Source organism: Gobius niger, assembly GCF_951799975.1.
Source record: "Gobius niger genome assembly, chromosome: 1".
NCBI classification, from domain to species: Eukaryota; Metazoa; Chordata; class Actinopteri; order Gobiiformes; family Gobiidae; genus Gobius; species Gobius niger.
The window spans coordinates 53,576,047-53,590,277 of NC_136852.1; the positions used below are offsets into that span (position 1 = coordinate 53,576,047).

The 14,231-nt window shown below is 39.9% G+C and overlaps 2 protein-coding genes across 2 annotated transcripts; one reads left to right on the forward strand and one right to left on the reverse strand.

The window, feature by feature from the left end:
* Positions 1-2,238: 2,238 nt before the first annotated feature.
* On the forward strand, positions 2,239-9,901 carry LOC306972933 (histone-lysine N-methyltransferase SETD1B-like; the record flags this gene model as incomplete). The annotated part of the gene is made up of 17 exons (XM_079569653.1): positions 2,239-2,250; positions 2,609-2,761; positions 2,841-2,945; positions 3,028-3,298; positions 3,363-3,475; positions 3,559-4,992; positions 5,261-5,321; positions 5,387-5,562; positions 5,656-5,767; positions 6,228-6,330; positions 6,445-6,623; positions 6,962-7,895; positions 8,216-8,402; positions 8,513-8,632; positions 9,201-9,320; positions 9,516-9,653; positions 9,728-9,901. The coding sequence occupies 17 exons, from the start codon at positions 2,239-2,241 to the stop codon at positions 9,899-9,901; spliced, it is 4,392 nt and encodes a 1,463-aa protein (XP_079425779.1).
* A 354-nt stretch (positions 9,902-10,255) lies between these two features.
* On the reverse strand, positions 10,256-13,592 carry LOC306969289 (4-hydroxyphenylpyruvate dioxygenase-like; the record flags this gene model as incomplete). The annotated part of the gene is given in 15 exon segments (XM_079564899.1): positions 10,256-10,530; positions 10,610-10,726; positions 10,813-10,935; positions 11,011-11,082; positions 11,196-11,358; positions 12,043-12,120; positions 12,181-12,284; positions 12,366-12,455; positions 12,526-12,608; positions 12,789-12,831; positions 12,917-13,021; positions 13,233-13,295; positions 13,434-13,460; positions 13,541-13,552; positions 13,554-13,592. Coding segments are annotated over 15 exon segments (1,230 nt in total). The 3' UTR covers positions 10,256-10,419.
* Positions 13,593-14,231: the final 639 nt, after the last annotated feature.

Consider the following 14,231-nt stretch of genomic DNA (forward strand, 5'->3'; position numbering starts at 1 on the left):
CTCTTGGCAATTTACATGAATGTCAGGTACTAACTTTAGATTCAGCGCTTTTTACCGGTCTGTGAATACCACCTAGTTTAATTAACCAGCTGTAAGTAGGGCTGGGCGGTATGGACTAAAAGTCATATCCCGATATATTTTGGTTGAATATCAATATACGATATATATCCCGATATTTTTTCCGCCAAGTGAGAGCTGTAAAATGAAATGCTCAATCAAATTCAAAGCCAAATACGAGTAGTTTTATCGAAGACTCACTATAAAATGTAAACATAAACACTGTATAACGAAGCTCCGTAAGGTGCACATAATAAAAAAATATCTTAAATATTATTATTTTTTCTGAGGGCAGCATTTATATATAAACTTTTTAAAATCAGCTTGAGATGTTTAAGCTGTTAAGTTACCTGTTTCTTTTTGGTAACTTAATAGCTTATCTCAATTTAAAATATCCCGATATATGCGATATGGTCTAATTCCATATCTCATTTAAAAATTTATCGATATATCTTAAATATCGATATATCGCCCAGCCCTAGCTGTAAGTATGCTTAAGTTTCATGGATTCTTTGTATCTTACACTATTGCTTTTAGAATCTGTCCATTTGCACTTTAACTCTAGTCACTAGTTTCATGTGAAACTCTTACTGTATATTTGTGACGGCTCTCATTCATCCAGGGAGTATCGATCGTAGAAAAGCTAAATCATACACTGGACTGGGTTTTGGTAACGTTGAGGACGTTTTGCTTCTAGTCACATAAGCCTCTTGTTAGAGCTTTTGGTCAGAAAAAGACAGTTTAAGAAAAAGCATCTGACGAAACATCCTCAACTTTACCTCAATCATCTCAAAAGATGATTTAGCTTTTCTACGATACTTACTGTATGTATTCAGATCACACAGAGTGAAAAAATATCCAGCATTACTTATTTTGAGTACGACAAAACATAAAATTGATCTATAAAATATTCACTCTTTGTGTCTTACATATATATATATATATATATATATATATATATATGTTTCACTTTTTGAAATGCAGAATTATTCAACTTTTACGCCAAAAATCCAAATGGTTTTTAAATTGAAGTTTGTATTTTTCGTTATACACATTTACCTTTTTCGAGAGGAAAAGTATATTTTAGTGTTTTTGACTGGCCATTGGAGACAATCAAACATTATGTATATATATTTAATAACAGGGTTAAATAGAACGGCCTTTTCTTTACATTTCTATATAATAGCGATAGTTACATAATTATGTATATGGGGCAATTAGTGGATGTATTCAGGTGTTTTTATAATAATTATCAAGTCAAAATGTGCATTGTTACAGTTTTTACCTTCATTATGTAAGAGAAGCATGTTTTTTATTTATTTATTTTTATTATTATTCACTGCTTTTTCTTTTGTGTTTACTCACCTGTTGTTATTATATGCTTTTATGAAATGCTGTATTTGTTGTAATTGTCCTGTGGTACATTTATACGTCTATTCCACAATAGTTGTATAACAATATGGGGATAACAGTGTTTTACTGGTACATATTTCTGAAGTCTTTGGAGCTGAATTTTGCTTTGTTGTAAATTGTTTGTGCCATGTTAAACTGCCAGCAGTGGTTCTTCTTGTGGGTATTTATTTTCTTTTGTTTAAGTGTTTCATATATTTACTGCATGAAGATATAAACCAAAACATGTGCTGGCAACCAATAACAATGGTCACTTGGCAATTTTAAGAAATAAATGATATTGTAGTGTTTTTATTAGTGTAGTTATTAGTAGTCTTTTTTCCCCTCTCCACTTGAGAATACAAAAGGAAAATCCAAAGTCTGTGTCTCGTAACCACTTTGTCATGCACCAGCAGATCCAGAACATGTTTACAATGGAGATCATCCTGAGATAAACAAAGGAGGCCATTGCTTAGACTTGTAGCCTGCTGAAGGTATAGGAATCCCCATGCTCTCTATAGTTTAGTTTTACTGTCCACTCTTTAATATACAAACTCACTGCTTGTATAATTGGTCCTAATCTATTTAACATGCTTTTAGCCATTTTCTCTTATGTTTTGTTATTTCCTAATGGCAAAATAAAAAAAATAAAGTATTTGCTGATAGGTCTAATAGGCAAGCTTCTGCAGATAGACCTTTAACATGAAGGGGGGGAAAATCTGAAGCCACAATGCCTGCCCCCTTTACTCACTTTTATTTGTTTTATTCACTTATTTGCGGCCCTCATTCCACATGACAGACAAGGTAGAGTAGTATCTCTCCGCCGGGGAGGATCTATCTCTGGCGGAGGGATCTATTCATTTACTGAGTTGACGACGAAACCAGCGGATAAACAACACGCCAGCTGCTCCACGATGTTTAGCCCGAATCTATCACAACTTTTGCACAGGTAATGATTCACATGTTTCCTGTTTGGTGAGGGTTTAGCTGCGGATAAATACCACGTTCTGTCGTCCTTGTTGATTTGGTTGATAATAGTGTAATAAGAGATGCTCTCCTCCATCACCTGTCGGGGCGTGTTATCCTCCTGTGGACAGGGCTAGCTTACGACAATGGTGCTGATGCTGCTAACCCAGCGTGTTTATCTATCGCTTTATGTTAGGGCTTGACAAATGTAATGGAAAGCGAAACACAAGTTTCTGAAAAGAAATCACCGCGTCAACACTGGAAAACTTGCAAGTTGGTAATCGACCCTGTATTGACAAATGGACTTTACAAAGTGTATAGATTTGATGGAGAGAGATTCAGCAAACCCGTAAGTAATGACAGTTCAAACTCTCTTAGTTCAACAACAGAAAGTATGATTGTAGGTTCATATCCTTTTGCTTCAACAGGTTGATGACTTGGATCTGTTTCCTGCAGAAGATGTAAGAGATCCCCGAATATGTCGTTTATGGAGCAAAAATCACAAGATTGATCTATTGCGACCTAAATTTAAGGTTATTAATGACTATCTGTGTGCACATTGGAGCATATTTTACCCCAATGTTATTAGACGTGAATTACTGTGTCTTCTTTTAGGTTGATGAATATTATGTGGGTCCAATTCCTCCCAAAGAAGTAACATTTGCGAAGCTAAACGACAATGTGAACAAGGCTTTTCTGACAAACATGTGTGAAAAATATGGACAAGTGGAGGAAGTGGAAGTCTTCCACAATCCTAAAAACAAAAAGCATTTGGGAGTCGCCAAAGTGGTTTTTGAGACGGTCAAGGCTGCAAAAGATGCAGTGGAACATCTCAATCAGACGTCAGTGATGGGGAACATCATACATGTGGAAATTGATACAAAAGGTGAGAAGTTTCACTCTAGAATGCTGCTTTTCATTATTAATGTCACTTATTTTCGTGCTTTCAGGTGAAAATCGGGCTCGCTACATTCAGCTCCTTATCCATGGCTCCTACACGCCTTGGACACTGCCTGTGGGTAGCAGCGAGCAAGGTCTTCAAAGTCTCATTGACAGTTTGCTGGTAACATGTTTTACACCTAATCCTGGACTTTCATAATTGGAGGTACATATGAAAGCGTTTTGACCTGTTTACATGTTTTGCAGCTCAGCGCACCAGTACAGCGCAGAGGGAGCGTGTCAAGCCCCTCCAGTGTCAGCACCCCTCTCTCTCAGGACACAGGGTACTTCAGTGTGTTCCTAGACACGCCCAGCAGTTTCGGGGTCACACCTCGGTCTTTTGGAACCCCTATAACCCCGTGTTTACCCCCAACGCCTCTGTCCCAGGACTCATGTTACTCCAGTCTGCAGGCTACTCCAGTTCTTCAGGGCGAACCTAGTGCCAGCATTCACAAACCATTGAGACAGGAGCTCCATCGCAAACTCACACACTTACACAGAGGATTTAGAGAAACTGCACTTTTCAGACGCTGGCCATCACTGTCACAGCTTAAAGGACTTGCACAAAGGGAAGAACGGAGAAGTAAACGCTTGAATTGCAACTCTCTGAGCATTTTCAGCTTGAACATCGCAGACGACAGAGCAGCAGCAGTATCGTCTCCAACTGAAGATTATGCCAGCACAATAAATTCACCTTCTCCTGCTGTTTATTCCTTTGGTCCCAAACAGGAGAGTTTGGACTCACGTATTGAAAGTCTGTTAACAAGCAATCAACTCACTGTCCCTTCGTTTATTGACGACAAATCATCAGACGCCGATCATTTTCGTGAAAGCCCAGCGTCTCCTCTCACGGCTCATGACTCTTCAGATGAGACTACTCCAGCTCGGCGGGATTCGCTCAATGATCTTGAGGACGTCAGTGGAAAATCTTTGACTGAAAGTGAGGAGGATGAAACTACTCAAGCGGTTTCTTTCCTCATGAAGAACTCACTGTCCCCTTCCCCTTATGCATCATTATCGACAAAAGAGCCCACCTCTCCATTGATACCTCCACCTGGCAGCTTCCCTCATTCGTCTGTGTCTAAAACTCCTACTCTCCCTTTTCCTCCTCCTTTTTTCCCCCCCTCTCTTCCCCCTATCCCGCCTCGTCTTCCCAACGGGACGATCCCCATTCCTCCCCCTGGCTGGATCCCACCCCCGCGTCACCCTAGCATCGCGATCCCTTCTCCTGCAATGTCAACCACCCTCCCTCCAGCTATTCCCCTGCCAATGCATGTGCCTCCACCGCCCGCTTTTATGGGACCCCCTCCACGGCTGATGCTGCCTCCCCCTGTCCCACTACCTCCACAGATAAATGTCTGCACTTTTTCCAAACGGCCTCCCATACGACCTATCACTGGACCGGCACCATTTTGTAGACCGTGGCCGCCACATTTCCCCAAGTTCAACCCATTTGTGCCACCTCCCAACTACCCACTCATCAAAGAAAACCTGCACAAGATCACCGTGGAAAAGGTGATAGAAGTTATTATGAATGAGCTTAAATCGATCATAAAGAAGGACATTACACGCAGAATGATAGAGGGATGTGCCTTTAAAGCTTTTGAGGATTGGTGGAGCTGCCAAGAAGAAAAAGCAAAGGTAACAACAGGCCACATATTTTTGTACCTCTTACATAATATCAGATTTAAGTGGTTCAAGGTTTTCTAATCACTTCACAGATACAAATATCTCCAATAAAAAGTGTCTTGTCCAGTTCGGAAAACAGGAACAAACAGTTAAATCCACTAAGCAATATTAATGTACAGGTCAAAAAACCTCCTCTACCATCTTTTAAGGCAAGTTAATCACCAATTCCTTCACTCAGTTTATTACACAATTATTTTACCTTCATATTCACTCCATTCAGGTGAAAAGGAAAAACGATTCTTCAACAAGTGAAGATAGAGGAAGTGTGAGAGAAAGTCCTGGTAAGTACAGTTTAAATTCTCATAATTTAGGGTGATTTTAGTTTAAATTATGCACTGCGTTTTAGATGTGAATGGAGAAGACACGGAACAGCCTAAATCTCAGAAAATCAGACGTAAACACCGTCGCCCACATGTGCTGGACAGCGATGATGAAGACGATGCTCAAGAGCTGAGCGATGAAACCAATGATCATGACAAAGACGTCGCTGACAAAGTGACCATAATTACGTCAGACGAGGAGGTATTTTCTGATCAGCTTTTAGATATAACATATAAGGTTGTTTCTTCACTTTTATATTCTGCACTAATATTTAATGATTCCTTTTTTTTCAAGAGTGATGTACAGACCAACAAAGTGTGTGTTCGATTGGAAAAAGAAAACATGTTTGAGAATGAAATTGATCTAACCTCCCAAACATCTGAAGAGGTGATATCCTCTGATCAAGGTATGTAGTACATTCATATGATATATTCGTATAATCAGTAACCAGGTTTGCATAGACTTGCTGGTCACACGATTCACCTGTGCAATCATGTACAGGTTTTCAGTAAAGGTTTTGCAAGGACATTAGAGCTCTAACTAAATGTCTCGTATCAGTGGATCTCAAACTGGGGGACGTGAACTTGGACGTCTTCAGGTGGTACTCGGGGTCATCTCCAATTTTAGACTTTATTCCTTTTAATTAGATACATTAAATTAGCTTAGTTAGACAAGTTTATTACCAAGTTTTTTTGTTTGTTTTTTAATTGTTGTTACACAATGTAGTTCAATTTAGATACAGTACATTGTAGACTCTTTTTAGATCAGGTTTAGTCCTGAGGTGGTACTTGGTGTGAACCACTGTTCTATATCATAGAGTATCACTTGTTTATTAATGTTAAGGAATACTCTGCTTCTTCTCAAAGACTCATTTTCAGACGACAGCACTTTGAAGGAGAGCGAGTCCTATTCAGACTCTGATTCGTCTGACCGTTCTGACTCCGAGTCCGACCTCAGTCCTGACGACATGCAAGAGGAGGAGGAGGAGGAGGAAGAGTGCATCGTGATCTCCTCTGATGAAGAAGATGAAGACTCGATGGAGCTTGAAATCCCGCCAACTCCCCAAACCCCAAAAACGCCCAGTGCTGAGCTGGACCTGGACCTGCCCGGCTGGTTAGAACCTTTTCAGAGAAAGGGAGTGCTTAAGGCAGGCAATGAGGAAATATCCTGCCCACAACAAACAAGTGAAGAGGCTGTAATGATGGACCTTCAAATGGCCCAATCCCGTGAAGCTCAAATCCCTTCTCCTTTACCAATCGTTGGTAAATAGTTTTAGTTTTTCCTTCCATAGATACCACAGTAAACTACATGATTTTTGTGCAGTGGGTTTTTATTAAAAATAGTCCAGTGATTTGTTGTAATGTTACACGATTGAATTATTGACGTGAATCTACATCGTTTTAATGATATTTCTAGAAGTTTAATGGTTTATGTCGCAAGTTTCTATATCAGCTGTGCGTCTAACAAGGAAATGAATGATCAAGACAAATTCGATAAAAATGAAAGAACAACACCAAATGTAGGCATAGTAGTTATCAGTTGTCAAACAAATGGTTTAAAAAGTTTATTGTAACGCAAAGGTGGTTTGTTTGTGTTGTAGAAGAGCCAAACGTTGACATAGAGATGGTGAGCCACGAATGGATTAGCGATTCCCCTGAAAACACGAGACCTCCCACTCCTTCGGGATATTTGGGCAGCAGCGACCCTGACATTTTGAGAAGCAAGCCCACATCTCCATCTGTGGAGGAAGTGGAGCGTCCACGGACTCCGGGCAGGGGGATACTATACGGGAGCGATGAATCAGATGTCACCCACAACCACGCGTTACCCTTTTGCCCGTCTAGTAGCGCTTCACCTGAAATGCAAATATCACACCCATTGTACCAGGACGTCCCAAGAGTTCCTGGTGAAGATGATACATGGGGGTTTAGCCAGTACTCTGCTCTCAAGGCTCCAGCAACTCCAGGGAGGGATATTCTAGATAATTGTTCACTAGTCACTAGTCCACATCAGTTAAGCGGAAACGCGTACATGACGATACCAAAGACTCCTGGAAGAGACATTATTTTTCCAAGAAGGTCTTTCATACATCGGAGAAAGACCCAAATCACTAACACAAGGCTGGTTGGCTGCTCCCCTTATTCTTCATCATCGTCATCCAGCATTTCTGAGTACTGGTCCGATTCATTAGGGGACTCCTGCGTCTGTAATAGGCCAAAGGGTCGATCCAGACCATTGCAGGGACTTGAAAATGTGCCTGGACGTCTGGATGAGGAGAACCGCAGAGGGCCAAAAAGGTCCTTACTCCGACGAAAGGAGTTAAGGAAACGGAAATGGAGAATCCAGAAGTGGCAGAAATCTTTAAGGAAATTTACGGGTTTAGTGCCCGTTTCCAGTGGGACTCGCAGGTCCCGCACACACTGTGAAGAGAGGAGGATCCTTAACAGTGTTTGGAAAGAGGGACTGGATGATGAGGACGCAACGCTGCTAAAGTGCACTTACGAAAGGCTTCAGGTGCACGACAATGGCCTGGGGTGGCTCAGTGACACACTCTGGATCCCTCATCCTCATATCCTTTACATCAACATGTTTTATAGTTTATTTAAAATGTTGCATGTAACTCAGCCGTTACTCTACAAAACACAGAGGTTGCAAGTTTAAACAAGATATGTAAGAACACTTAGATGCATCACAAACCGGAAAAGGGCCCTAAAACATGTTTGAATGCAGCAAAATATGTACTGTATGTAGGTCTGTTTTGGATTAGAAAACAAAATGTATTTACTTTTCATACTTCATGGCTAAAATCTTCAAAATATTGAAACATGAGGACAATATATATTTGTAATTACAGCTGTTTAGACATCCTTAACTCAGCTCTACCAACCAAAGTTATTAGAACGAGCTCAGATGACTTTGAGTGTCAGCTCTTGTACCATAGGACCGGCTCTGCACGCAGCGAAGGCTACTATAAAATCAGCCGGAGGGAGAAAATGAGATATCTCAATTTGAAGCCAGCAAGTCCATCACCGAGCACTCAGGTAGGTACTGAAGAAATGGCTTGTTTGGTGAGATTATGTACTGGACATGCATATCCTTCATTTTTCATTTGTCTATTTGAGTTTTTAAAAGTTCTATTGTGTTTCATCAGGGGGTCCAGGCTCAGTTGCCTACGTTGCTGCGAGCCACTTCGGATTTTAGGCTTGACCAACGTCGGCTACTGTCAACATACAGTGCTGACAGTGACCTGGTCAAGTTCAATCAGCTCAAGGTAAGTTTTCCATTTTTAACATAAAAAAATATGCCTATACTCCAAGCTCAGTAATATAGCTGGTTGTCAGGAAGGGCTTCTGAATATTTTTACAAAAATGACTAGGATGTTTATAGCCACCTCTGTTGAAAGAGGTCTTGGCTGGGGGTACATGATTGCAAAACTATTGTTATTGCAATATTAGGTGAAGCAATATCCATTTTGCAAGAAGCCACGTTTCACATAAAATCCCTGAGATTTTCAATCAGAGGTTTTCCCTTTTTTTTCAAAAGTTATGGTGACCAAAAAATGTGCATAAGTTTTGGTCTTGATTTTCCTAATTTCATTTCATATTAGCTTTGTTTTGGTCCAGATTTTGTATTGTGAAACTTATTTATACGCAATTTTAGGGTAATTGTTAATGCACTGATTTGAAATGCTATTGTAAAATATTGCAATAATATAATATCACTTTTCAAGACTGTTTAAATATTGCACATTGTTTATCGTATGGTGCAGTTATGGTCATATCAAACGTGTTTTAAGTTTAAATAATACATTTATAATATTCTTTATCTTCTACGCTTAGTTTCGAAAGAAGAGAATTAGCTTCTGTCGGAGTCACATCCACGAATGGGGCCTGTTTGCCATGGAGCCCATAGGCGCAGATGAGATGGTGATCGAGTATGTAGGCGAGATCATCAGACAGGTAAGTCATGCAGTGCACACAAACACAAGGCGCTCTAGCTAATTCTCTACTGACAGTGAACTTTACCTACGTGCCCTGCTTATGCCTCTCAGTTGATGATCTGAGGCCCCCCTTGGGGCCACCTTCTGGTTGTTCTGGGTAGTTTCCAGGCAAACGTGTGAGTAAACATGACGCGCTTCTTGTATTCCCCCTCAGGTGATCGCTGACATGCGGGAGCAGCGGTACGAGCAGGAGGGAATTGGAAGCAGCTATTTATTTCGAGTGGATCAGGACACCATTATAGATGCGACTAAAAGCGGAAACTTGGCCAGATTTATCAATCACAGCTGCAATGTAAGCATATTAGTTTAGATGTGAAGAAAAACATGATTGATGTTGTCATATATATATATTTTCCTGTATTCCAGCCAAACTGCTATGCCAAGATCATCACAGTGGACTCCGAGAAGAAGATTGTCATATACTCTCGCCAACACATTAACATAAATGAAGAAATTACATACGACTACAAATTCCCAATTGAGGAGACAAAAATACCCTGTTTATGTGGAGTGGATACATGCAGAGGATCATTGAACTGATACTAAAATACTGTTTATAACCAGATCACAAGTCCCACAATATTAGTGCCAAGGCAAGGACAAAGAACAACAAACATTGCATTAAAAAAAAAGAGATTAATAGAAAACATTAACAGTTTAATGAAGATAGATATCTTTTCAATTTTATACATTTGCTAATGTAATAAGTAAGACAACAGGCAATGAATTAAAAATGGCACTTGGGTCAGAAATTGGCCATTTATGAGGGAAAAGTTAGTAATTTGTAATTATATAGAAAATGTTTTCATTTATGAGAGCATAATCATTGCTTGAGTCAGGCACTTCATGTACAGTTTATATGTTAATAAAAACACAATTGTGATACTACCGGTATTTTGTTAATAAGCTTCACAAATACATGATTTTCAAAAGCAATATAATGACTAAAAACACATTTTTAAATAAAATGCAGATTTATCTGTATCTAAATCCATTTCACTAGGCCAACTATTTGTCCAATTGAAAAGTGACTTTAGGTTGGCCCCATGCCTTCCAAATCACATGCTTTTTGTTACCCCATTAGGAGTCAGGATTGTCAGATTCCCTCTGGCGTGCTGGTCCGCCTCAATCGCTTCAAAAAGAGACTTGAAGTTTCCAGCTCCAAATCCCTAAAAATGTGATTAAATCAATTACATTGTGTTACATCTGCAAAGAAGCCGTGCATTGCAAGTGAATCTTTACACCCACCTGGTGGTTATGCCTCTGAATGACCTCTAGGAAAACAGTGGGACGGTCCTGAACTGGCTTTGTGAAGATCTGGAGCAGATAACCATTGTCATCGTAGTCCACCAGAATCCTCAGCTTCTGTATTAAATCAAACATACAAAGATTTAGACATTACTGTAGCCAGAGCTGGATTTCACTGATCTGGCAGATGAGCTTAGTCTGACCTGCAGAATATCCAAATCTTCCTGAATTTTGACTTTGGAAAACTTCAGATTCTCCCTCAGTTGTTCATAGTATGTATCTGGGACTGACATGAACTCCATCCCGCGCTCCTTTAGGTTTTGAATCTGGGCAAAAAGACATAATTAGAGCTTTTAATTATTAGTATTGGTTCATTACTGTCGAGTACAAAAGAGACTTACTGCTGTAATGATGTCTGACGTGTTCATGGCAATGTGCTGCACCCCAGGCCCGCCATAGTACTCCACATACTCCTAGAAACAAAAAAGGAAACAAACACCCTATTACACATTTTATAATCATTCTTAACATACAGTATTTACAAAATCAGGTTCTTTAGTTAGTGGTAAATTGAAATAAATCATGCCTGGATTTGAGACTTCCTCTTTCCCATGGCAGGTTCATTGATGGGCATTTTGACGGTCTCTTCATAGTTTGCCACAACTATTGAACGCAGCGCACTGAACTCAGTCTGAAGCTGCTTGTCGTCCACTGACCAAAACCGGTGAAAGAGAAGGTTCCTCCGATACCTGTCAGTTTACAATATCATAAACTCAAAGTCAATCAAAATGTTGGAGTAATTAGTGTCAAGAAGAAGCAAAAAACTAACAATTAGATACAACTGGAACTGTTACTGCAAAAATTAGATTACATGTAGGCTATTAGAGTAAATATAGCTGATTATTCTGCCTCAGCTTGTAGATCAGTGAAGTTCAAGTCTACTTCTCTTACAGTTTTGAGAGAGAATGCAAGTGTTCCTGTACTAGTCTTTATGTGTGTCCATGACATTAAGGAAGCCCATCTAGATTTAGAAATTTTTGAAATCAACTACTTTTGGTGATTTACTCCGCCACTCATCGCATAAAAACATCAAACCCCACAGCCTTTGGTCGCGTCTGCCCTTCAACTACTGCAACTCTCAGCCAATCGGCTCACGCGTTTACAGATCTGGCTCTCCTCCCCTTCACATGCCGGGGTGATGGCTCTGAAACCAGATCCAGATGTGGGATGAGGGAGCCGTCAGAGGCGAGTTAAGGAAACTGCAAAGTCATTGTGGTGGTTGAGTTACGCCAAATGAGAGTTATGTAAGATTCGGACACCTTCGATACGCCTCCTGACCTCAGCCCCAGGACCAATGAGATTACAGAGATTTGTGTAACCAGCAGCTGTATAGTGATAATGTGTGACGATCATAAAATGTAATCAGGCCTCACCATTCGACCACGGGGACCATCTCATCATCAGGCTGGTTTCCCACGACGTGATCAATGAAGTTCAATTTACCGTCGGGGCTGCAAGTAGAGTAACAATGAACAGTTTGTTTTATTTTCTTGCATACCTTTCATACTTACAGCTTGTTTAACAGGGGATCCTTGAACAGAGGTGCATGAAACCCAGGCAGGAATAATCCACTGTATCCCATCCTCTCCACAAATGTGTGTGTCGTGTCGCCATACTGAAGCAAAACATTTTACTGCGTTTAGAGTTTTGTTTTTAATTTATGCTCAACAACATCACTTTTAGCATATTTTCTTACCGTCTGAAGCACAGCCAGTTTTACTTTTCCAGACTTATCCTCCAAGACACGTGGTTCCTTTACAATCACTGCACCTCTTTCTCTGGCTTTCTGAGTTTGACATAAAAAAGTATGTATTAATATCTAATGACATAAATAAGACTTGGTTAATTTGTATTACCTGCACCAAGTAGTCACAGTCCTCCACAGCAAAGGCAATGTCCTTCACTCCGTCTCCATGTTTTACCAAATGGTCCCCCATCTCTAAAGATACAACATTTAGACATGTAGTTTATTTCACACATACACTCACACATCTTAATTGTTCACATAACAATTAAGAATTAAAAGGTTTTGATAAGAGACATTTAATTTGTAAGATCACTGTGCTGTACTTTTGAAAAGTACAAACAGAAACGTTTCAAATGGTTGAATATGTTGTACCTTTGTTTCCAGGATTTAGGGCCGAAGAAAAGACATAAATGATCTGTGACACATATTACACAATGTATCATTTTCTATAACACAATGCTACACATATTCCTGTTTCTATCAGTGTGTCTGAGGTTCACCTTTCCTTGCCTGACGACATGGGACACCATCTCACGGCTGCCAGTCTCCAAACCCTGATATGCCAAAGGCTCAAAGCCCAGTTTGTTACAATAAAATGATGCTGCCTGGAAACACAAAGAGGGGAAATTAAACTATGTAAATTTAAAAATATGCACTAGCACCATCTACTGGTGATTTAATGGCCTAGCACCTGGGGTACACGCTATTACAAAAGGATGCAACTCTCCTCCCCTCTGGAGAGCCAATAGCAAAGCTTAGTTGATGTATATCCCTTACATCTTGAAAAACATGCTTCAGTAAATACTTTTAACTTACCTGTTTAGCATTTCCAACCCAAAATGTGAGGTGATCAAAGCAGAGGAACTTGCCTTGATCGTGCTGAAAACAGAGACTCGTTATTGTACGAGAACAACTAAAGTTTAGGAAAAAAATGTTATGTTGCAAGTGTGTGATCATATATCAGTAATAATGAGTTAATAATAGTGAGTTATAATGAGTGCTGCCTTTGTTACGCACCTTTTCACCTTTGTCTGTGTATGTGGTCTGCAACAGAATAAAAGTATAAGCATCTTCAAATTAATACCCTCAAAATGTAAAACAATCAAAATATCAATGTTACTCACCATTTTTCTTCCTCTGTGACACTTCTTGACAGTGCAGAGAAAGTTTTAGCATCAACGCCAGAATTTAAAAGCTGCTATGAAAGTTTTCCACGCCCACCGTCCGGCAAGAGGGGAAGGAGGAGAGTAGAAGGAGGGCAGTGTGATGCTTTTTTGGTGATTGATTATGTGTTGGAATAATGTATGTCTCTAATAATATTATGCAAATAGAAATCTGATTGAATAAAATTTACTGCAAACACAAAATGATTCCCCATCCCTGATTTGAATATTACATATACTTACCCCCATTGTGCCACACTATTGAGCAGTTGAGTAGTTTACATCTCACAAATGGAAAGACATACAGGAGGGCCTTACACATGACTTCTCCTGAGTCAGTACATGTGAAAATTAATGTTTAAAGATCAACATTTTACCCAATGACCCACATTTTTTAACCATGACCTAAAACCGGGCTGACAATCTTCAGCAGTTTTAGTGTTGGGGCATGGGATGTATGTTCGAGAAAGAATATGGAGTCCATATGTTAGTGTTTAGTGGCAAGAGGTGGTAACTCGAGCAAATCTCCCATTGGCCAGTCTGGTACTTTAGTTCCCTCCTCCCCATCGACTCTCGTCCACATGCACCACAAAACAACAGAATGCCCCAATGCTATGATTTTAAACATGTTTGTGATAATTCCTTTCTTATT